The following is a 24,499-nucleotide window of genomic DNA, read 5'->3' as shown; positions in this document are numbered from 1 at the left end:
CACCTGAGGTCAGGAGTTCGAGGCCAGCCTGGCCAAGATGGTGAAACCCTGTCTCTACTAAAAATACAAGAATAGCCAGGCATGGTGGCATGCACGCACCTGTAATCCCAGCTACTCTGGAGGCTGAGGCAGGAGAATCGGTTGACCCCAGGGGACGGAGGTTGCAGTGAGCCAAAATCGTGCCACTTCACTCCAGCCTGGGTGAAAAAGTGAAACTCCATCTCAAAAAAAAGAAAAAGAAAAAGTTTAAAATTTCAAAAGCCAGTTTATCTGTTTTGTTTTGTTTTTACATATCATGGTTTGGGTGTTTTCTTAGAGAAGTTTTATAATTTTAGCCCTTATAGTTACTATGATCCATTTTAGTTTTAGCTCTTATAGTTACTATGATCCATTTTGATTTAGTTCATGTTTATTTATATCATGGAAAGATCTCAGAAAGCATGCTAAGTGATTAAAGCAAATTGCAAAGTGATATGAGCAGTACAATACCATTCATGCAAAATTTAAAAGCATGAAATACCATTTATTATTCATAGCTATATATGCACATATAGGTTAAAAGTTTCACACCAAAATCTTTGATAATGGTTGCCTCTGAAGGGAGGAGAGGAAAGAACTGGAACAGGAAAGAACTGGTGGTCAAAGCAGTCTTCAGATTTATCTGCAATATTTTTAGGTTGAAATACATTTGACACGATATGAAGTTACCAATTTGGGGTGGTTAATTATGTTGTACTTTTTAGTTTTCTGTATTTTTTTAACTTCTTGAAATACACACACATACACACACACACACACACACACACACACACACATACACACACAAATGATTCAAAGTAAGAACCACAGAAAACAATCCATTTCTGTTGAGTTTGGTGGCCACACGGTTGAAGCACTGCAGTAGGGTATGGTGTGTCCAGCCTGTCCACCTGTTCAGGGCCAATTCTGTTTGTATGTGGGGTTTCTGAGCTAGCTCCCCAGAAGGATAACTATCTTCATTTGAACTCACTCTCACACTTTGGCTTATATTTTTTCCAGTTTTGCTTCCACAGAAAACCCTAGTCCACCTGTCACACTCAGTTCATGTTGTGCTGAAGAGCTCCAGAGCCCACATCTCAGTGAGCAGCCCTTGATTCGTTTTCTCCTTTTATTTATTTTATCCCATTGCTCCAAACTTTCTCCACAACTGTACCAGGGCCTCCCAAGGAAAGCTCAGTTTCTGTTTACTACGTGTCCTTTTCACCTCGTCCCTGCGGGATGGCCCCAGACAGCCTCGCTGTGTGTGTGCAGTGCGTGTGGCGTGACTGGCCCGATGGCCCCGCTTGCAGCCTGCAGCCAAGCTCCCCACATGCTCAGAGCATGCCCTGGGGGAGTGGGGGCGCAGCCTGCAGAGTGCACACTGCCACTCTTGGAGTCAAGGGGTTCTTCCCGTGCCTCCCACTGGCAAGCTGTGTTGCCTGACACAATGCTTTCTTTTCCTTCTATAAAATGGATATAAAAATATACACCCTGACTAGGTGTGGTGGCTCACACCTGTAATCCTAGCACTTTGGGAGGCCAAGGCAAGCAGATTGCCTGAACTCAGGAGTTAAAGACCAACCTGGGCAACATGTTGAAACTCAGTGTCTACTAAAAATACAAAAAATTAGCCCAGCATGGTGGTGCACGCTTGTAGTCCCAGCTACTCAGGAGGCTGAAGCAGGAGAATCTCTTGAACCTGGGAGGCGGAGGTTACAGTGAGCTGAGATTGCACCACTGCACTCCACCTGGGCAACAAAGCAAGACTCTGTCTCCAAAAAAGAAGCATATACATATATAAATATATACATACACACACACTCACACACACGTATGTCCTTTCCACTCACAGGTTGCCGGGGGTGGGTGGGGTGGTCCAAATGAGAACGTGTGCATGAATGTGTTTGCAAACAAAATGAAAGCTGTTTGCATGTTACTTCCTGCCCCGCTAGCCAAGCCCTTCTAGAGCCCTGGCCCAGCTATATGCTCACCCTGTCTTCCTGAGAGTCCTCCACCACTCTGTGCCAGCCTCTTCTTTCCCTCCCATTCTTGGTCTCTTCCTATGATGTTCTTTCTTCCTGCCCTGCACGACCCCTTCCTTTTTTCCTTTTCTTCCTCTCTCCAGTCTTGGAAGCAGCCTGACTCCTTCCTTTCAAGTATGATCTTGTACCACTGAACTGAGGCCCGCTGGCTGGCTCCGGTTGACAGAGAAAAAGTACTTTCTTTCTTCCTCAAAGAGGTCAGGTACTTGAGATAACATATTTTCTCTCTTTGAATCTCCAGGCTCAGGCCACAGGGTCACCACATACATCGCCCACCCATGGAGGCGGCCGGCCGATGCCCATGCCAGTGCGCTCCACGTCTGCCGGCTCCACCCCCACCCACTGTCCGCAGGACTCACTGAGCGGAGTTGGGGGAGACGTGCAGGAGGCCTTTGCACAAGGTGAGTTTCTGGAGCAGAGTTCAGCAGGGAGCTGAAGGGATCTGCAAACATGGACAAGATTCCTGCTGAGGTTTTTCCATTTCTCTTTTGTGCTCTTGGCTTGAATGATCAGATTTTGACAGACAGTGTAAATAAGTCAGGTGCTGGCCCCTTCTCATGAGACTGGCTGGTCTCCAGCAGGAGAGCTGCAGGCTTCCGATGTGTGCCAAGAACGGGCCTCCTGGGGTTCTCTGCCCTTTTTTCTGGATTATGGGAAGTGCTTTGTCCTTTGAGCTTCGTCTCCTCCAGAGGAATTGGATGGAATAATTCCCTGGCCTAGAAGGGACTGTAACAGGCACTGTAACTGGGACCGTGCTGACAGCATAGTGTGCACGCCATTGCCACAGTCATCGGAGGAGCTGGTGACCAGCAGTATTAAGTAGTTGGGTGGGGATTCAGAGGGAAGTCCTGCTGGGGCTGGAGGTGAGAAGGGGAGGTGGTGGTGGTGGTTGTGGAGAGTAGAGCCCCGCCCCCACAAGGCTGAGGAAGACCTCGGTGGAATGCTTATTCTGGAACCCAGCTCTGGATTGTGTGGTGATGGCAAAGCGTGGAATTGACAGGATGCTGCTCCCTAGGTAGAGAGGGCAGAGGGAGAGGGACCAGTGGGCTGGTGCCTCCTGCCCCCGGTGTGGCTGGGAGTGGGTGGAGCTGCTGCAGCCCCATCTCCCCTTAGGTATTCCACACCTGTGTCCTCCGGCCTGGCAGAATGGAGGCGTTTGCTCAGCCGTCTCTTCTCCATGCTCACCCCCCCTGGCATCCCCATCTGCTCTGCCTCTCCTCAGGTACGAGGAGAAACCTCCGCAATGACCTGCTGGTGGCAGCTGACTCCATCACCAACACCATGTCATCCCTGGTGAAGGAGCTCCATTCAGGTGAAACCCAGAGCTCCCACCTGGCTTCCCGGCCTCCCCTGCCTCGCCCACGCCCTTCTCACTTCCTCGCCAGCTCTGGCAGAACCTCACCACCCAGCTTGCACCACCCCATTTCACCACCCAACTTTGCCTTCTAGGAACACATTGGATGTCTCCGCCCAGAGAGCCTCTGTCACACAGGATTGCATAGGGGCGGTTTCACATTCAGGCTATCTCAGGAGTGCATCTTGTGGAGCAAGCTGAACTTGGAGAAATTCAGACCTTTCAGTGCAGGCAGGCCCCCTTCCTACTTACCCTGTCTTCTATCTGTGCTTTGTCCACAGCCGCTCTCTCCCTAGGCCTGACCGACCGCCTCATTCTGAAGCTTCCCTGGAAGTCTGGAGCCGAATCAGCCAGGAAAGCTCTGGACCTTCCCCTGCTGCCTTTCTGCTCTCTCCTGTTTGATTTGGTTTTGAAGCCTATTCCCTCCTTTTGTCCATGACCAGGCTCTGATTTCACCTGAAGTTCATGACCTGAGTCTGTCGCCTCTTCCACTCCTCGTGCTCAGCTCATCTGTGACTTCTTTCTCAGTCTCTCCATCACCTCGCCACATCAGTGACTTCCCAAAGACCTTTACCTTACATAAAACCCAGGAAAGAGAGAGAAAATTAAAGGCCATTCACATATCATCCTATCTCCAGGAATCCCCATGACTCTGCCAGTTACGTAGGGGCCAGAGAGTCACTAACGATTTCACAGCAGTGGGGTTTCCGTGTTTTCTGTTAAACTAATGGTTTCCCTTCCTAAGTGCTGTAGGTCACTCACACTGATGGTTCTCTTTTGTTTCTTTCCACCTAATGTAGTGCTTTTAAATACCTTGAAGTAGCTTAACAGGGCTATTAAATAAAAAGATAAAGCAGTTTTTCCACGGGCCATTCAAACACATAGATTTATTCAAACACTCTTAGGGAAGGCAAGCCTTGGGTATTTTTCAGCCCTTCGTAGGAGAAAGCTCACATGTTTCGGGTTGTCATGGGACTGGACAGAGCCCCCAGCTCTGCTCTCAAGTCTGCCTATTTTCATACAGACCAAAGTGAGTGTGTGGCCCAGGCTACTCTTTCCAGCCAGTGAAGGTCAGACGCTGCTTCTCTGGTTTGATGGCACCACCCTCTCCATTCTAGCACTTTCTCAACCCCCGTCAGAAGCATGGCCCCCCTCTGTACCCATGAACAGAAGAGGTGACAGCCTTTGGGATGACCTCACAGGTGATTAGAAGGCACTTTCCCTAATACAGCTCCCCACAGATGCCAGAAATCCCACTTTTAGAGGAAATTTCTTAGGGAATTTCGGGCCATGGAAATTAACTACACTTGTACTTCATGGCCACTTATTAGAGTTTATGCAAAATAAGTGGCTTCTGCGTTCATCGTGCTGGGGTGAGAGGTCATTAAATACCATTAAGCATAAAGCACATAGAGACCAAATAGCTTCACAAAAATTTAAAGGTTATAGGAATACTCAGCAGTGTCTCATAGTAGGAAAGAATGGTTTCAACAAAATTATGTAGTGTAATTTGGAAGGTGCCTTAGAGAGCACATTGTCCAGTCCCTTACTTTAGAAATGTTGCATATGCTTATCAGAAAAGTCTGCCTAAGGTCGTGCAGCTTGAAGGGGGAAAGCTGGTCCTAGAACTTGGGTCTTCAGAGCATTAAGCCAGAGATCTTACTCCCCTCCAGGACAAGACATCAAACCCAGAGTCCCAGAGGCCCCTTTCCCTGATGTTCTTTCAGTCACTGAAGCCTGCAGGTAGATGTGGACCAAAGCCACACATGGCATGGTATCCCTCTAACATGCAGACATAAACTCCCTTTACATGTGAGGGTACCAATTTCTCAATGAATAGAACAGCTTCGCCCAACACCAACACGTTTTTACTATCTCCTTGACAGTGACTTGACAGGTTTTTGTTCCAATGAGAGGACATACTTGGATTATCTTTACATATAGTCTATACAGTATATGCATACTGTATGTACATAGCTTGTACTCCTCATCTTTATAAAGTTTTTTCACAGATAATGGAATCCTAGAATTGGAAAGGATCGAGGCCAGGCACAGTGGCTCACACCTGTAATTTTAGCACTTTGGTAGGCTGAGGCAGATGGATCACCTGAGGTCAGGAGTTCAAGACCAGCCTGACCAACAGGGTGAAACCCCATCTCTACTGAAAATACAAAATTAACCGGATGTGGTGGTGCATGCCTGTAATCCCAGCTACTCGGGAGGCTGAGGCAGGAAAATCACTTGAACCTGGGATGCAGAGGTTGCATGAGCCGAGATTGCGCCGCTGCACTCCAGCCTGGGCAACAAGAGCAAAACTCCATCTCAAAAAAAAAGAAAAAGAAGAAAATTGGAAAGGATGTTAGAAGTCATTTAATCTAACTTGCCACCCAATAAAACAGTCCTCTGAATATTTCCAGTGAGCTCATTCATGATCAACTCTAATCACTGGAAAGTTCTTCCTCAGTGGGGAGCCAAAATCTGCCTTTCTGTAATTGACTTATCCCTGTCCTCCAAAGCCACCCAGGACAAGCTCAGTCCCTCCTCTGCAGACTCACCTGTCACGGGTTGGATGGCAGATGATAACCCTTCCTAGTGTTCTCTGTAGACTGCTACACCCAATTCCTTCAGCCTTTCCAAGCGTGACATGGTTTTCTCTTACCAGCCTGCTTGACCACACCAGGATGTGGCCATTTTCCAAGGCTCCTATTCAAAGTGCACGCCCAGGGCTGGGCCCCTGCTGTCCATCACAGGGGATCTTGTCCCTGCAGAGCACAAGGCATCTGTGACCCTCTTGAGTGGCCCCTGGAAAAGCACCTTAGACAGCATTAGCGCTTCCCACATAGCCACTTTGCGCTGTGCGGTCATTTTAAGTTTATCATCAGCTAAAACATCCGGATTTTTTTTTTTTTTTTTTTTACAGAACCCCATATTAATCTAGGTATTCCCCCACCATATATTGTATGGTCACTTTCTTAAACCTGAATGCAAGACATTAGATGTCTCCCTGGTCATCACCAGCTGAGGGCAGACAGGCACAGAACGGAGGCACGCAACCCCACACCGCACGCCCCCCACCCCGGTCAGGAAAGTGAGTGATGTGACTGCACTGCTCCTTGTGGCTCTGGGCTCACGGGCTCCTATTCAACAGTGCTGGGGCGTGGGCCACACAAGTGCAGACTGGTGAGCTGAAGCACCCTCGGAGGCCTGCAGCCAGGAGCTGTTAGCTAGAGTTTCCTCCCAAGCCTCAGCAGTTGCTTTGTTCACCCTCCTTCTGAACTTGTCCTGTGCTGAAGGGTCACTGGCCTCCCTGGACTTGTTTTCACAGCAGAGGAAGGTGCAGAGGAAGAAGAAGAGAAGATGCACAATGGGAAAGACAGAGGTAAAGGCAGCTCAACAGGACTCCTAGTTTAAATGGGGAGCCAGAGCTCATGGATGAACTGCCCCCCACTTTGTTTCTGCCTTCCTCCCTGCCACCACCTTTCCCAGAGCTTTCGGACCCGAGTTCCCTGTACCTACTTTTCCCATCTGACAGTCAGGTTTTACCTTCCAGGAGCCAATGTCAGTCAATCACCAAGAGCTTCATTTCCTGATCCTGGGATAGGTGGTTGGGATACAGGAAGTAGATACAAGTAGAACACAAAAGATGACCCTTTGACTGGAGAAGTTTATGATCTAGTTAAGAAAGCAAGACCAGGCCGGAACGCGGTGGCTCATGCCTGTAATCCCAGCACTTTGGGAGACTGAGCCGGGTAGATCATGAGGTTAGGAGTTCAAGACCAGCAGCCTGGCCAACATAGTGAAACCTCATCTCTACTAAAAATACAAAAAATTAGCCAGGTGTGGTGGCAGGCGCCTGTAGTCTCAGCTACTTGGGGAGGATGAGGCAGGAGAATTGCTTGAATCCAGGAGATGGAGATTGCAGTGAGCCAAGATCGCGCCACTGCACTCCAGCCTGGGCAACAAGAGTAAAACTCCATCTCCAAAAAAAAAAAAAAAAAAAGCAAGACCAAAAATGCAAAATAAACAGGAGATCAAATGAAGTGACAGAAAAAGCTAATCATAAAACTTTCAACATATAAGTATAATAAGGGTTTCTGAAAAGGAAGATATTATTGTGGGCCAGAATAGCCAAATGGTTTTGTGGCTTCGTGGAAGAATAAAAGCAAGAAGGGAAGGTGTCAGCAAAGGACAGTAGTGCCTTCCTAGTTGTTCATTATATATCAAACCTGCTTAACACATGACATCTGGGAAGAGCTGCACGGAATGATTTTCACATATGATGATCTCATCTAATCCTTAACAACACTGTGAGACAAATTCGAATATCCCTGTTTTACCCATGAGGAAATAGGCTCAGAGAGCTGTTATTCATGTAGCTGTTGAATGGCAGAGATTAGGCCGGGTGTGGTGGCTCACTCCTATAATCCCAGCACTTGGGGAGGCCGAGGTGGGTAGATCACTTGAGGCCAGGAATTCGAGACCAGCCTGGCCAACGTGGTGAAACCCTGTCTCTACTAAAAATAAAAAAATTAGCCAGGTGTGGTGGTGCATGCCTGTAATCGAAGCTACTTGGGAGGCTGAGACAGGAGAATCCCTTGAACTCAGGAGGCAGAGGTTGCAGTGAGCCAAGATCATGGAACAGCACTCCAGCCTGGGCGACAAAGAGAGACTTTGTCTCAAAAAAAAAAAAAAAAAAAGCAGAGAACTGGGTCTTTGACTCCAAACTTCATGCTCTTAATCTTCATCCTTCTATGTTATACTGAACAGAAAACAAAATTTTCTTTGGATATTTGAGGGTGAGCTGTCCTTCTGTCGCACATTAATGTGTTAGTTGCTGGATTTCTCCTAAACATCAGCTCCCCAAGGCAGAGATTTTAGTCTGTTTTGTTCATGTTGTGTTCCAGTGCCTGGTGCTTAGTAGGAGGTCAATAAATGAGCAAATCAAAGGAAATAAATGGGGTGATGAGATAGAGAGTACCTTATCAGGGGAGAGAAATGCAGTGGCTGGTCACCCCAAGGAGGTGAAGGTAGGGAGAGCAGGAAGGATGCGGAGGAGCCAGCAGCAGCCCTCCCAGGGAGGAATTCTGAACAAGGCTCGGGGGAGTGAAAGAACCTGCAGGTGATAAATGGCACAGCCTGAGTTTAACTCTAATACCCATGCTTTAGTCTGAGCAGAACTGGTAGACTAAGGGAAGTGGAGTGGTCTTATTTAAGGAAGGATATAAGTCAAGTGGGAGCTACAGGTAAGGAAGCTGTGACAAGAAAGGGAAACCTATGGGACAGCAGGTCTGGGGTGTTCTTGGCCCATAGGGGCTGGTGTGGCTAAGAGAGAGAGGTCTTTGGAGTCTCAGGGGGCAAGGAATTTGTCAGCAAGGAACTGAAATTGCTGAGGAAGAAACTGGGAGAAGAGGAAGAACATTCTACAGATTCTGAAATCATCTAGTGAGTCTGAGCTAGTCCTGGGAGGAAGTGGACAGCAGCACCACTGAGTTGATGAGAATGACCTATGTGGCATGGACGCCAAAAGGTCAGACTAGGCTGGCCATGGTGGCTCACGCTTGTAATCCCAGCACTTTGGGAGGCTGAGGCAGGGGGGTCACTTGATCCCAGGAGTTCGAGACCAGCGTAGGCAACATAGCAAGACCCCATCTCTACAAAAAATAAAAGTAATTAGCCAGATGTGGTAGTGCACACCTGTAGTCCCAGCTGCTTGGGAGCCAGAGGCAGGATTGCTTCAGCCCAGGAGTCTCAGGCTGCAGTGAGCCATAGTCATGCCACTGCATTCCAGCCTGGGTGACAGAGCAAAGCCCTATCTCTAAAAAATAAAAATAAAAGGTCACATTAGAGAGAGTAGTGTTTCAGACATCTAGGAATGCTTCATAGAAATGTAGAAACAGTTGACTAACGCACACACATAAGAAAGAAGGCAGGAGGGCAAGAGGTGAAGAGAGAGAGAGAAATTTCCACTGGTGTAAACACATGCTCCAAACACATGCACACACACACGCACATGCCAACCAAATCCCAGCATTCATGTGGAATGTTCCTGGCTGAAGACGTAACAGCTGCATCTCTGGCCTCCCTTCACCTGCCCCTCCCTTCCCCAGTAGCTTTTTCCCATGGCCTCTCCTCAGTCCCTTTCACTCCCCCAAAGCAAACCTAGGACTCTGCCCCAGCCACTGAGGCCTTGCCCTGGCTACGAACTCCAGCCCTTATCCTGGTTCCATTCTGAGTGTGGGCCGTGCCTCACATGGGAATCAGACCGTGTTTCCCTTGCCCGGCGGCCCTCCAGGCCCCAGGGCGTTATCTTTGTACCTACACTGCCCTGTCCTCATCAGACTGGGTTTCCCTTGCCCGGCCCTCCAGGCCCCAGGGCATTATATTTGTACCTACACTGCCCTGTCCGCATCAGACTGGGTTTCCCTTGCCCAGCCCTCCAGGCCCCAGGGTGCTGTCTTTACACCTGCACTGCCCTATCCTCATCTCTTGTTTCTGTGCCTCTTGCCCTTAGAGCTCCTTGTCTGTCTTTCAATGCATATACTAGAATGTCTGTATGTCTATGTGAAATCTTTTTGTGGGAATGCCTGAATTTTATGTGACTTTCTGGTGTCATCCCTAAGGCCAAGAGTGTTAATAGTTGGGGTGAGAGATGGTAGAGTTTTTATGTTTGGCTCTCCACATTATATAGGTCCTATGATATGTCCCTGAAACTACAATGTAGCTGATACATAGGCATTTTTCTAAGACTAAGTGTTTTTGTGGGTGGACCTCTTGATTCTCTGCCATGAGCTAGGCCTGAAATTTTACAGACCTAGAACTAACTGCAGTCACCTGGACACCAGAGATCTGTAACTGTCAACTGTAAAGAGAGAGAGAGAGTATATTTGCTTCTTTGGGGTTGAAACTATGCTGACGTAATATAAACAGAATTTGGTCAGCACTGTCAGGCAAACAGTCTGCTCGATAGGGAAACTCTTAGAGTCAAATGGGACTTTTGAAGAATCTGGACCAAGCTGAACTTCCCTGCCATATTCACCCCTACCTCACGCCTCTCCCTGTTCGCCCCTGGCTGGCTGGCTGGCTGCATCCTGGGGAACGCTTCTGCTCCATTGGGGTACCCTTCCTCCTATGCATCTTCTCAGAGAAGTGTAACCAAGACACATAGAAGAAGCACAGACTGACACCTTCCCCCATAGTATGTCTTCTCCACCCTCCAGAGCCTCATGTTACGCTCCTGTGTCCTTCAGAATCTCCCCTCCCAGACCCTGCCATCCTGGTGTGGGGGCTGTAAATCCAGTTTGCATCCATAAAGAGCCCTGGTGCAAGGCTGGACAGCAGTGGCCCTCAGAGAACAGAACAGGCTCGGGAGGGGCCAGGCAGTGCTGGAGCCCCGGGTGAGCAAGCGCATGGCTTTTCAAAGCAGACTATCTGCAGGAGGGGGACTGCCCTCACCCAAGGTGCAGTCCCTTGGGGAACTTTTAGAGCTGGGTAGGCTTTGCCCCCCCTCATGTAACTGCTCCCTGGATTTAAGGAGATTTGATTCCATTTTTAATGACTTTTCTTATCCTGGGAAGCCTCTGTCTCCATGGCTGCCTTGGGTTGGCTATGGTAGTAGAAAGTATGACTCTACCCTGCTGTCATACCTGGGTGGGAAAAGTCAACATACAAGTAACAGGGGAGAAGCAAGGAAGCCCCTGGCGTGGGTGGTTCAGGGAAGCATAGTCTGGGGCATGAGAAGACCTGGCCGTGACCTCAGCGTGTTGTTTCTGCCCGTGCTGCCACAGGTTAGCAGAGGAGCCGGACACAGAGGAAGCTCAGGTGAGTACAGAGAGTCCTCTGCCTCCCCACGGCCCCTCCCTCCTTCCTCAACATCTTCCCTTCCCCTTCCTTTCTGCAGTCACAGGTCCCAAGCCAGGACAGTCCTAACAGGTGAAGATGCAAGAGCCTGACTCCCTTCCCTTTGCCCACCCTGGCCATGTGCCCTCCTTGCCCTATTTCTAGGCCGTGTCCTGTCTTGCACGGCACTGTCTGCATGCCTGGTCCTTGGGCATGGCCTGGTGACCTCTGTGTTGGGATGACGTTGGCAGACCCAACACCGTTGGCTGAAACAGGGCGTGCTGAGCAAGGCCACCTCCCTGGGGAGCACTGCCTCCCATGCTCCTTTACCACAGCCACTGCCCACTTCCTTCCTGGGATCCAAACCACAGCCAGTGCGTCCCTGGATTCTGTCACCCAGCACTGCACCGAGTCACAGTCCCTAACCCACAGACATGTGATTCATGCAGGATCACACTACATACAGGGCTGACCAAGCCGCTACCCATGGTGCCCGGCCAAGCTGCACCTTCTCACTTCCCGAAGAAGCAGTGCAGAAAAGTACAGACTGCTCCAGTGGCAGATGCTCATTGCCTTTAGGAATTAGTCATTCCCATTTTCCATCTCAACACCTTAACTCCTTCTAGTCCCAGCGCCAAGATATCAGACTTCTCCATTTTAAAATCTTGTCTTCCCTCCCCCTTCCCCTACTTCTTATATTTAAAAATTAGGCATCTTCCTCAGGTGAAAAAGCCAGGGCCCTAGCCCCACAATCCAGAAAAGGAGTTTTTTCAGACTTTCCCAAGTCTTGTCATCCTGGAATAGCTTCTGGCCCTCTCAGCCCTCCCTGCCCAACTGCGCCAGGTCATTGAAGGGCTCTGCCCGTTCCCCTGGGGCCCCTGCAGCCTCAGCCTGCGCTGACTCTGGATTGTGCAAGCTGAGAGGTGGGCAGCACCTGGGCCACGCGCATTCTCTCGCTGCCCTGGAAATCACAGTGCCCCAGGGGCTTGGAGAGACGCTTCTCCCTAAACTCACTGTGCACATTCAGGCAAGGCCCTTTCCCAAGCAAGCCTAGGCCGTGGCAGCCGAGGAGGGAAATCAGGAACTGACTCGCCCTGCAGGAGCCTGCCAGAGCCCCTCTCTCCCCCGGGCGGAAGGAACTAGGGTGCAAGGAAACGTGGCAGAGCCATGTGCCCCCACCGCCTTGTTGCACATGGAGGAAAACAAAGCCCCACACCGGAAGCTGTATGCCAGAAGCAGAATTGGAGCCGGTTTTTCTGCCTCCTAATGGTGCCCTCTCTGACCCACATCAGGGGTGATGAGAAACACCAACAGTCGGGAGTTAAACTATAAGCATTAAACTTGGGCGCTGCGGTTCCATGGATGCCCGGGCCTGCGCTCTGATGGCCTGGGGCTGAGGCTTCCTCCCTTTCCTCTTAGTATTCATCGGCACACCTCAGTCCTCCCTGCCCTTCTCCTGGGCCACAGTTCTCCCCAAGAAAGCACCCCATTCCAAACCTTGCATTGTGAACCCAGTTCTCCACGGAAACACTTCCTGACTCTTAGGAATGGTAGTAGAGGACCCTAGGTACCACCCTTCAGCTCAGCGCTTGAAAGGCGCCCAGCATCCTAGCAGCCCCTCCCCGCAGGGCCTCCTGTTCACAGTAGATGTTAGCAGCTTTTGTCCTGAACCCTCAGCAGTGCCCGTGACTAACGGTGAGTGTGTCTTGCGCAGGCACAGAGGACGAGGAGCAAGCTGGCGCCGACATGGCGAAGGCAAGGTCTTCCCCCAGAGGCACATTCCTCTCCATCTTTCCACCGCACACCTGGACCAGGCTTGCAGGCTGCCAGACGTCACTCCACCCGCCAGGGAGAGGGGAGCCAGAGCCGGTGGGAAGCGGGGAGGGGCTGCGTGACACAGCTGGTGGGCCTCCCCCTGCACAGCCCTGCATGTACTAGCACCTTCATCACTCCCCTCAGGGCATGGTCTCATCTCCGCATCAGGAATTTACCTGGAGGTTGAAAAGAGAAAAGAAAAAGCACCAAGCTCTTGTGTGTTTGTGACCTGATGGAACTCTGCCTGGCGTCTGGCCAGCACGTGGGGTGTTCCCAAACGTGGGGGCACAAGTTTCCTTATCTTTGACCTTTAAGAACCAACAGGTTTCTTCTAGCGTGCAAAGAAAGCGTCAGGCCTTGCTCGGCTCTGTAGACATTCACACCCTGGCCACGGTGCTAAAAATAGCCTCACACTGGTTAGGCTTCCGCCCGCCCTGTGTGATGCCGCCGCCTGCAACCCGGGAGGGAGGGGCGGAGATCGCGCCGCGCGCCGCGCGCCGCAGCCCGGCTGGCCGCCTGGCCGCCTGGCAGAGGGCGGGAGGGACGCTCTGCGCCGCGGACTCCGTGGCCGCCAGGGGGCGCGCCGCCGGGGGCGCTGCACGCAGCCTTTCGCCTTAGGGGTCCATTGGGCTCGGGTACACGTGATCAAGTCCCGTTCCCGGTGATTTTCATTTATTTTTTTTCCTCCTCCCTGGGCTCCAGGATGTTATTTTTAGCAGAAGAACTGCTATAAATATTTATAAAGGGCAGTGACTGTAATGAAGCGAGAAGCCCCACAGCTGGCTCCCTGGCATCCCCCACCCACCTCTGCAGACCCCTGACCTTGGCTTTGAGGAGGTCTGTGCAGAGCCGGTGGGATCAACTCCTGGCCGCGCACGGATGGAGTCCCAGGGAAGCCTGCCAAGGCCCAGTCAGGGTAAAATAGAAGGGGTGGGTATTCACTCCTTCCATCCTTTTCTGTCTCTTCTCCCCCATAGCTCATCTTCCCATTGGTTGGCACTGTGTCCCCCCGAACTTTCCACGGGGTTCCGCTCACCGTGGCCCCTCTCTGGCCTTCCAGGCAAGGAGGGATCCCTGTTTCCAAGGGCATGGGGCCCTCTCCTCTGCCCAAGCCCCTGCTGACTGTGTCCTCAGCTCTGAGGCCAGCACTCAGGTACTGGGTGCACTCTGGTGATGCTGGTTCTTGCTAAGGTTGATGTCTTGTAGAGCTAGAATATCCGCCATTACCTAAGCCCCGAGCTCCCTCATGACTGTTGGCATCTGCTTTAGGACCCACATCCCTGTCAGACGTTTGGAACTGGGTCCCTTTCCTCAACCCTGGCGAGGAACACAGATGGTCATCACAGAAGGAAGATGGGCACTTCCATCTTAATTGCTCTGGGACCACTGAGCAGCCTAATTTAACCTAGGTAGATGGTCTTTTGAGAGACTGCGGCATCACTGATTCCTGGGTGAGCCAGGCTGCCATGCAGCACCATAGCCTGGGCTGGCGCTGTTTTTCTGTGCCAGAGGACCCCTGGAGGACTACCTAATACATCGTGGGTCTTGAGGAAGCAACAGCTCCACCGAGTTCTTGTCCATAAGTCCCAGCCATCCTGAGCCTCCTCTTCCCTTCGTGGCCGCTCTCATCTGCTGGTGAGGCTTCATCCATTGGCAGACGCGCCCCTCTTCGCTCTGCTTACTGTGCTCCTGCAGCCCATAAGCGCTTCGGAGGGGTGCAGTTGCTATGGCAATGCCTACAGCCATCTGAATTCCTGCTGCACCTTCTGGAAGAAAAGAGCTCATGAAGAGGCATTCGGTGGATTCCCAGTCTGGCCTCTGGCCTCTGCACTGCCAGGGCTCAGCTGATGGGTTACATGCGGGACATGTGGGAGGTCAGTAGCCCGCCTTCCTTGGGAAGACACCGTAGCCGCAAGCCTCATGCGCCTGGACGGGTTCTCCTCGTGTGGATCAGAAAACTAAATGAAGTGTCCTTCTCAGGGCTCCTAGGTAATATACTGCACCAGTGGTTCGCAGACTTCAGCATGTCCGTGAATCCCCTGGAGGGCTTGTTAAAATACGGATAGAGTCTCTGATTCAGCAGGTCTTGGGTAGAACCAGAGAATTTGCACTTAACAAGCTTGCAGGTGATGGTGGTGCTGTTGGTCCAAAGACCACACTGTGAGATTCACGGGACGACACTTAGATGAAGAAGAAAACAAAGCAGTGCGGAAAGACATTGCCTGTCAGTGAAGAAAGGCCAGAGTCAGCCACCTATTTTAAAGGAAGAAAGGGCCCTGGGGATGTGTGCTGGAACTAGGATCCCTAGTCTAAGTTGGTTTTGGTCCCCAGCAATCAATAAAGACTCTCCCAGACATGAAGGGGGGCAGCATTGAGGCAAGGCCTGTAAGTTACAGAAGACCAGCATCGTGGAGGCCCAGTGACTGAGGGGGTTACTTCTCAGTCTAGAGTCTCCCTGGTAGGGGTGCTGAAGGCCTGCCTGGCTCAGGAGGGATGTCAGGGGAGAGGGGGTGCTGCAGGCACCTAACCCCCACAGCCAGAGCCTCGACACCAAGATGCTTTCTCCAGGATGCAAATACCATCTTCCACATGAAACAACATCCAGGCCCAGATGGGCTGCTTCAGCCTCCCCGAAGCTCTGTCTCCCATGGGCGTTATTCTTTTCAGAGGGAAAATGATTACTAGAGAACCTAGTAATTCGATGTTACAGGCCTCCCCAGTTAAAGTAGCAAATCCCAGGGACTCTGACGCCTTCTCTGCAGTTAACCTCGCTTGGGAAGCCAGAACTCTGTAGGTAGCGAGCTTGGAGTCTCTCCTGCCTCCTGCACAGGCATGTCTGCAAACAGGTGGAGGACACTGCCTCCATCTTCCCTCTGCCTCCTACTTCCAAGGGTGGACAGCTGGAGTAGGACCATGGCATAAAAGAAACGGGCATCAAATCCTTTTACCAGTTCCAGAAAGCAAGATGAGTCTACTAGTTCTATGACAGTTTGAATGGATTGTGAGTGCTTTCATGTGGAAAATTTAAAATATCTAAGGGAGGGCCGGGCGCGGTGGCTCAAGCCTGTAATCCCAGCACTTTGGGAGGCCGAGACGGGCGGATCACGAGGTCAGGAGATCGAGACCATCCTGGCTAACATGGTGAAACCCCGTCTCTACTAAAAAATACCAAAAAAAACTAGCCGGGCGAGGTGGCGGGCGCCTGTAGTCCCAGCTACTCGGGAGGCTGAGGCAGGAGAATAGCGTAAACCCGGGAGGCGGAGCTTGCAGTGAGCTGAGATCCGGCCACTGCACTCCAGCCTGGGAGACAGAGTGAAACTCCGCCTCAAAAAAAAAAAAAAAAAAAAAAAAAAAATCTAAGGGAGGTCATGAGAACTAGAACTTGCTGGGAATGGAGGTGGGAGGCAGGTGTTGAAGACACAAACACCAGGTAGCCATCCTTGTATTTCTGAACAAATGGAGCCTGTCATTGATAAAGGTGAAGATTCAGAAGGGACTCATAGGCTAGAGGTGAAATGGTTTATTCAGGAAGATTCTTCACGGGCATCAACTGTGTGCTGGGCACGAAGCCCCTTCCTCAGGCCTTCAGGCCTCACTGGTTCCAGGGTCTTAGAGCTTAAGGTTGGAATCTGGTCTCGGTTCACAACTGTACAGTGAAGGGTGGGATTGGAGGAACCGGCTGCCCTATGAACACACCAGACTCAGGACAGTGGGTGCAAAGTGAGGCCACCCAGGGGAGGAAAAGGCTGTGGTCCCTACTCAGAATCTGTTCTAGGTGCTGAGAAGGATGGGTCCTTGGGCTCATGGGTGGGAGGAGAGACTGGGAAGAGTGGGACCTGAGGAACCCAGGGCTGTGTCCTTGAATTCAGGAGTCACGGCGAACATATAGAGACCTCACAGCCCCCTGTGACCCAGCTCACTGCTGGCTCGGAAAGAGTCCGTTACCACGCAGTCAGTGATGGCCTGGGTCAGCCCCAGCAAGTCCTCAACCAGGTGGCAGAAACACCTGTCCGAAGCTTGGCCTACAGCAATGGGCCACACTCCCAGGCAGAGTTCATAGGCCTGAAGCCAGGGGTAGTGGCACAAGCAGATAATCTCACCCCATCTTGGTGAGGGGCACAGAGAGTCCTCAGAGCACAAGCGTGGCCATGGGCACACCCTGGTGGGGCCCCTGGCTTGGACGGTGCAGGCCGCAGGTGCTGCTGTTCTCCCCAGGAGAGCAGCCTGTGCTGGAGCCCTGGAAAGCAAGGCCTTTGGCTCAGCGCCTGACTCAGGACTGGGGCAGCTGGCCGCCCTGCCCCCCGCCTTCCGGCCTGAAGGGCACCTGTACCCATCAGGCTTTTTGTTCAGGCCTCAGCGTGAGCCACGCTGTCTCCACCACCGTGGTATGTCCCAAACCTTAGTCACTTTGTCTCTTTGCCTCCCTGCCTGGAAACGCCTCCTGTGCCAGGCATCCATGGCCCTCACTGAGGAGGTTCAGCCTGGGCCTCACGTCTGAAGCCTCTGGAAGTCCTCCCCACAGCTTCTCCCAATCCCAAGCCTCTTCCTTTCCTTTCCATCAGAGAAGGCCCCATGGTTCCTCCTTCCTCCTCCACAAAACCTATTGGCCATGGGTGCCGACAAGAAGCAGCATGTCCTCTGCTTCCCAGCCAGAAACAGCAGGGAGCTGCCCTGGTGAGGACCCTGCCCTCCTTGGCCTTGCTCGTGTGCCCTCTTAGGGCTGCCCTGATGGGCTGGTCTTTTGGAAGAAGGAATATGCCCTGGGCCTGCTGAGAAAGAGGCCACGCAGCGAGGAGGCAGGCCGCCCAGGAATCGCTCTGGCCCAAAGGCCTTGCGCAAATGTCGGCTGTGAGGGAGCCAGGCGGGAGCTCCTGCAGAGACGCTCAAGCTTCCTTCTGGACCAGCTTCTGGGGATGAGCCAGGATGGGGACAGTGGGGCTGAGGGTTAGCAAGGAGGTCTCCAGGCTAGGCTGGGCTGGGACGCAGTCCCCTCCCTCCATGGGCTTCCCTTTTCTCCTGATTGCTGGTTGGTGTTTGTCCTACTTTCCTCATTGCCTAGGCAACCATTCCGGGTTCACCCTTTGCCACCCAGCCTACCCCGGGAGCCCAGAGCCTAGCTCTTCCCACTCCCGGAGGAGGAGAACAAAGAAACGAGGCATACCGAGAACAGCAGGGTGACGCCAGGGACACGTGGGCTGAAGAACCAGGGGCAAGGAGAGGGAAAGAGAACGAAAGGGATGGGAAGAGAGGCAGAGCTGGAGCTGAGGGGGAGCCATGGACACTGGGACACGGTGGCCGCACGGCAGGTCTGAGGCCAAGGAAGGCGGAGGAAGGAAGCCAGGAAGGGCCCTGGGGTAGAAAAGCTGGGAAGGAGGCCGAGTTGAGGTGGACTCTCCGAGTCGCATCCTGAGCTTGTGGGAATCGTTCCTTTGTCCCGTTGTTTCCACAGCTCATTAGCCCTGGATTTTACCCTAATTAGATCCCCACTTGCTTTCCACCAGGATATCCCATTAGCCAGGGCCAGGGCTGCAGATGGCCTTCTGCTGGGATCCTGCCCCCTAGCCCGGCCCCTGCCCCAGCGCAGTCCCTGGCCTCACTGGCTGCCTCCTCCACCCCGGAAGGCTCTTATCTCCCCAGCCCCGCCCTTCTCCCCACATCCCACCCTTACCCCAGCCTGGCCTACAGTGCTCAAGGCGGGTGATGGAATTTCCCTGGGGGGTGTCGGCTTCAAGGAGTCCAGCTTATCTTCCTGCCTTCCGCCATCACTGTTGAGTCGAGAGGAATGAGATTGGGGTCACTGGGAGGCCTCTGGAGCTGAACTACAAACCGTGGGGTTTAAAGCCAGGGTGGAGCTGGGAGAGGCCCTTGTTCAACACTGTTTACTGAGGCCCCTACCCTGACGGCCCACGCCCCCTCGCCTAACTGCTCTTTACCTGCCCCCATTTTATGATAGAGCCTGGGTCTTTATTCCTCTGCGTGCTGTGTCAAAGGGAGACAGCTCCCTGGACTAGGTCACTCCCTCGCTGTGTTGTGCACACACAGTTCCCCGCAAAAAAAAAAAAAAAAAAAAAAAAAATGCCTTTCGACTCAGCACACCCAGGCACACCCAAGGCAGGAGGAACTCGCTTCCAGCAGGGGTCTGGGGGATCTTCGAAGCTCAGAAATCACAGCCAGCCCCAGCCCCCAGGGCCTAGAGAGCACCATCCAGGCACTGTGGAGCGGTACCGAGAAAATGGAGCTCTGCTTGCGGAAACCAGAGAGCAGAGCTGCTTAAAGACACCTAGGAGGGAGTGAATAAAGGAAAACACTAGAACCGAAAGTATAGCGAGATCGTGACACACAGGATAGCGTGTGGCGGTTATGTAAGGTGCATGCACGTTGGGCTTCTGAGTCACTGGTGACCAGATCCAGGTGGGTTTCTTCAAGAGGTCTTGGCTCTAAAGGGTAGGGAACAAGTGCATGTGAAGTACCTACTGTGTGCCAGGTGTGCTCACCTATGTGATCTTAGTGACATCTGCTCAGCAAAACTGTGACGTGATGTTATCGGTTCCCAGGTGAACAGGGCCTGGAGAGGTCGGGCGTCCTCACGTAGTTAGAAAGGAGAAACCCCGTCTGTCTGTTGGGCTCTGATGCTCCATCACTTCCCACTGTCGACGAAAAGAGTCAAGCTCTGTAAAATATTTGAAGATTCTGAGCGAAATATGAGTGACTATGACCCATGACACAGCCTCAGGAAGTCCTGAGAACATGTACCCGAGGTGGTCGGGACGCAGCTTGGTTTTATACATTTTAGAGAGGCATGAGACATCAATCAAATACATTTAAGAAATTCGCTGGTTTGGTCCAGAAAGGCGGGACAACTCAAAAGGTGGCGGGTGGGAGGGGCGGTGGTTCCAGGCTATAGGTGAATTTAAACATTTTCTGGTTGACAATTGGTTGAGTTTGTCTAAACAACTGGGATTCATAGAAAGGGAATGTTCAGGTTAAGGTAAAGATTGTGGAAAAAGTTCTTTTGAAGTCTAATAGTGGCTGCCCTTAGAGACAATAGATGACAAAAGTTTCCTATTCAGATCTTAGTTAATCTCTTTAGGATTGGGAGGGTCAGGAAGAAAAAGATCTAGCTACTATAACAGAGATTCTTTACAGATGCAGATTTTTCCCCCACAAAAAAACAGCTTTGTGCAGCGCCATTTCAAAATATGGCAAAGAAACATGTTTTGGGGTAAATATTTTTATTTTCTTCCTTGTCTCATAATGTTATGCCAGCCAGAGTCAAGCTGGAAAGTAAGTCACAATATACAGGGTTAAATAAAACCCATCTGATGAGAATTTATGATTTGTAGGGCATGACTCCACAGACCCCTTAGATAGCAATTTGCGCAAGATTAAAAAAATCAGAGTTTAGTCATCACCACGGTGTCAACTTGGTAATGTGATGAAATGGCAGCAAGATTTCAAAGATTTTGAGGGAGAGAGCAGGGAGTGGCTCAGGGAAAGAAGTGGAGTGTTGAGTCAGTTGGCTTAATGGGAACCTGGTTTGCCCATTTTGAAAACCACAATGGAGAAATAATCACCCAGATCTGCCATTTTTTCACCTTAAAACATCCTGGGGCCCGTCATCTTGCACCCTGGCTCTCCAGAGCAGGACTGGAAGGTCTTTGGGGGCCCCGCTCCTCTGAAGGATCATTCACCCCACCTGTCACATTCCTCCCTGGCCAGGCCTCACACTAAAGAGACTCACCTGGCTCCACCAACACCCACCCCAGACTCTGTACAGGGGAATCAACAGAAATGGAATCTTTAGCCCCACAAAGAGGCTGTGACATTCCCACTGCCACTTAAGGGTTCAGGCTAGTCAGAGAGTCATAGAACATTCAAGTGTGAAGGAACCATCAGGACAGCTCAAGAAGCCGAAGCCAGGCAAATCAGATGGCCCAGGGCCACACGGGGAGGGAGTGGCGGGGTCCCTGCAGGCTGTGTTGCCCCTTCCAGGCCTCCTCTGTCACCAGAGGAACTGCTCCTACTGCTTAGAATCATATTAAACCTTTGAATGGGGTGTGTAAGGACACTTTCCCCTGGAAAAATGCTACATCACTCACTTCATACCCTGGCCTTAGGCCAACTGAGCCCTCACCCCACCCTCCCTGCCTAAGTCACCTCACCAAGCATCCTCTGGCACTGACGACGATGCTTTTGGCCTGGTAACCAAGGTTTCCTGACCACCTGACGGTAGGGCCCCTCCACATGGGATATTCGTCCTCCCAGAAGCAGGTCTTCCAGTGACGGATCTGCACTAATGTGACCAAACAGAGGGCGTCCTCCTCCTATCTCTGCTTCTTGTAAGTTCCTTGCAAAATTAGTGGGACAAATAAGTACAAGTTGCATGAAAATGAGAAACAGTTCTTCATTTGCCATCCACACCAGGAGCACGAGGCCCTGGAGCCCAGCTGTGCGTTAGATGTTGTCTCTGCAGCCCAAGGTGGGAGGCTACAGAACTGCACAAAGCAATTGTTCATCACCAAATATAGGGGACAGAAGAGTGCTAAGGGAAGAAGAGTCCATCCATAAATAAAATGGCAGCAAATTAGGAAATAACAGAAACCATACTGTCTCATGACGTCCATTCACTTGCTCATCACAGCCTATCCAAGGCTGCTTTCAGAGTTCCAGTGAGTTCTTCACTGTTCCCACTCTTGTAAGCTCTTAAATATGCCTGGTCAGCTCCTCTTGCTTCTTTGTTTTTTAAAAACATACTACAGGAACTATTTTTGCAGCAGAACCTTCCTCCTCGGATAAAACTTCGCTTCGTGGGCTCTGACTTTTGAAGCCAGGCTTTCCCTCCTCTGAGCCAGCGCGCCTCCTCTGAGGTCCGTTTCAGTCTGGAGGCCTGTGGTGATGTCAGTGTGCCTCAGCTGTTTTCAATTAAACCCCTCGAGCGGCGCTGAATAAATGGCTTCAGCAAGCTGATTTTCTAAAGGGTCCACCTTATTTTGAATCAACGTGTCAAAACAAAATCAACTCAACCTGAAACACATACAGTGCAAATAAATACATCTCTTCACAGATTTACCTTAAAAGTTACAAGGGCAGGCTGGGCACGGTGGCTCACGCCTGTAATCCCAGCACTTTGGGAGGCTGAGGTGGGTGGATCACCTGAGGTCAGGAGTTCGAGACCAACCTGGCCAACATGGCAAAACCCCATCTCTACTAAAAATACACAAATTAGCCAGGTGAGGTGACGAGCACCTGTAATCCCAGCTACTCGGGAGGCTGAGGCAGGAGAATCACTTGAACCCAGGAGGCAGAGGTTGTGGTGAGCCAAGATCGTGCCATTGCTCTCCAGCCTGGGCTACAGAGTGAGACGCCATCTCAAAAAAAAAAAAAAAAAAAAAGACAACTGAATTTCTGGGGAGCACAGGTTTGTGGGAAAATGTCCACACAATTATTCCATCCCCTTTTACCTCGTGGCTTCTGTGCAAAGCTACAGGGTTTTAGGACAGAACAGCCAGAGAGGGACCTCACTGCCGAGTCAGAGACGGTTCCCTAGGCCCGGCCATCTGCTTCCAATGTCTGCTGTCACTGTGCCTCTGCTCCCACCATCAAGGCCGGGGGAACTCCAGTAGCAAAAGCCCCACACCCCCAATCTACATGTGGGTTACATTATTTTGCTCATCACTGGTCAGTGCAAAATTTGCATAGGTAATTCTCAAGTGCTGTTATTCCTGGCAGACATGACCCTGGGCCGTCCCACCGTGATGGTGAGCCTGCCAATGCCTGTCCAGGATGGCCCAGGGCTATAAGTAGGAAAGGAGAAGTTTTAGAGAAGCAAGGAACTGAGGCAGAGTAGAGAGAAACCCCTTCAACAAGGGCAGAGTCATGAAATTAGCACCCACCCAGCCCAGTCACACAGGGCCTTGAACCCAAGAGTTTTTTTTTTTCTTTCTTTTTTTTTGAGACAGTGTCTTGCTCTGTCACCCAGGCTCAAGTGCAGTGCTGTGACCATGGGTCACTGCAGCCTTGACTTCCCGGACTCAAGCAATCTTCCCATCTCAGCCTCCCAAGTATTAATAACTGGGACTGTAAGCAAATGCTACCATGCCTGGCTAGCTTTTTGTTGTTGTTGTTTGTTTGTTTGTTTGTTTGTTTTTGAGATGGAGTCCAAAATCAGGATTCCAAGAGATGGATTTTATTTTTTGACATCCAGCCCAGGCTAGAGTGCAGTGGCACAATCTTGGCTGACTGCAACCCTGGCCTCCCGGGTTTTAGCGATTCTTCTGCCTCAGCCTCCCGAGTAGCTGGGACTGCAGGTGTCCGCCACCATGCCCAGCTAATTTTTATATTTTTAGTAGAGATGTGGTTTCACCATATTGGCCAGGCTGATCTTGAGCTCTTGACCTCATGATCTACCTGCCTTGGACTCCCAAAGTGCTAGGATTACAGGCCTGAGGGACCGCACCCAGCCTTTCTTTTTTTTTTTTTAAATAGGGACAGGGTTTTGCCATATTGCCCAGGCTGAGCTCAAGCAAGGGGCTTGTCTCAAACTCTTGGGCCCACCTTGGCCTCCCAAAGTGCTGGGATTACAGTTGAGCCTCCGCATCTGGCTCCTCTGCGCTTTTTAACATGCGCTTTTCTTATCTTCCTGAACCAACTGTAAGGTCCCTGAAGTCAGGGATAGTGACATACACCTTCAGGTCTCTCAAAATGTGTGGATACTATGTTCTCCAATATCCCTGGTGACTAAAATGAGTGCTTGTGGACAAATACCTAACACATAAATGATTTACTAAATATATAGAGAGATAATGCATGTAATTACATTTCTACCTGTTAATCAACACACATGAAATGCTAGGATAGTGTCCGAAAAAGTTTTAAAATAATAGTACTATTTTATTGCTTAAAAAAAATCCACCTGTCTTCCTGAATGACGCACCACCCACCCCACCCCAGCCCAAAGCTAAAGCATCCTGAACAAGTTCTTATGCAAAGAGGCGGGCCTGTCTCAGGCCTCTAGAAGAGTCGGCTCCTGCCTGGAGGCACTTCCTGGCTAGGTGGGAGACAGTCCAATCCCCATGGCCCACAGGAAGCAATATTTCACTCTGTGCCAGTTACCGCTGAGGGTATTCCCACTGGGAACACCCAAATGAGGTATAAACTTTCTCCCAAACACTTATAACTTGGAAGCTTCCCACCAACCTGAAACATGGGAGCAGAAGCTGGAAGACATGGTGCGGGGCACACGGTGGGTGCCAGTTCCGACCAACCTGACACATGGGAGCAGGAGCTAGAAGACAGGGTGGTGGGCACACGGTGGGTGCCAGTTCCTACCAGCCTGAAACCCGGGAGAAGGAGCTAAAAGACAGTTCTGGCACACAATGGGTGCCAATTCTGAATGGCAAATGACTAATGTATTGTGACCCGGAGGGTGTGCTGG

General features: G+C 51.2%; 1 protein-coding gene across 44 annotated transcripts in view; it reads left to right on the top strand.

The window, feature by feature from the left end:
• The window catches only part of LOC105479800 (dystrobrevin beta), a 311,471-nt gene extending 298,195 nt beyond the window's left edge, over positions 1 to 13,276 (top strand). For 13 of the 44 annotated variants that reach the window (XM_071076312.1, XM_071076313.1, XM_071076325.1 and 10 more), the window contains 3 exons: positions 2,302 to 2,461; positions 3,283 to 3,372; positions 3,696 to 4,608. In XM_071076312.1, coding sequence (XP_070932413.1) covers positions 2,302 to 2,461; positions 3,283 to 3,372; positions 3,696 to 3,853 — 408 coding nt within the window. In that variant the 3' untranslated portion in view covers positions 3,854 to 4,608. Of the gene's footprint in view, positions 1 to 2,301; positions 2,462 to 3,282; positions 3,373 to 3,509; positions 4,609 to 6,739; positions 6,794 to 11,198; positions 11,233 to 12,964 lie in introns of those variants that run through there. The other 31 variants (XM_071076350.1, XM_071076348.1, XM_071076352.1 and 28 more) reach the window with 11 other exon arrangements.
• The last annotated feature ends 11,223 nt before the right edge of the window (positions 13,277 to 24,499 follow it).

Source organism: Macaca nemestrina, chromosome 13 (genome assembly GCF_043159975.1).
Source record: "Macaca nemestrina isolate mMacNem1 chromosome 13, mMacNem.hap1, whole genome shotgun sequence".
Classification (NCBI taxonomy): Eukaryota; Metazoa; Chordata; class Mammalia; order Primates; family Cercopithecidae; genus Macaca; species Macaca nemestrina.
This window is presented reverse-complemented; position numbering and strand designations above follow the sequence as displayed.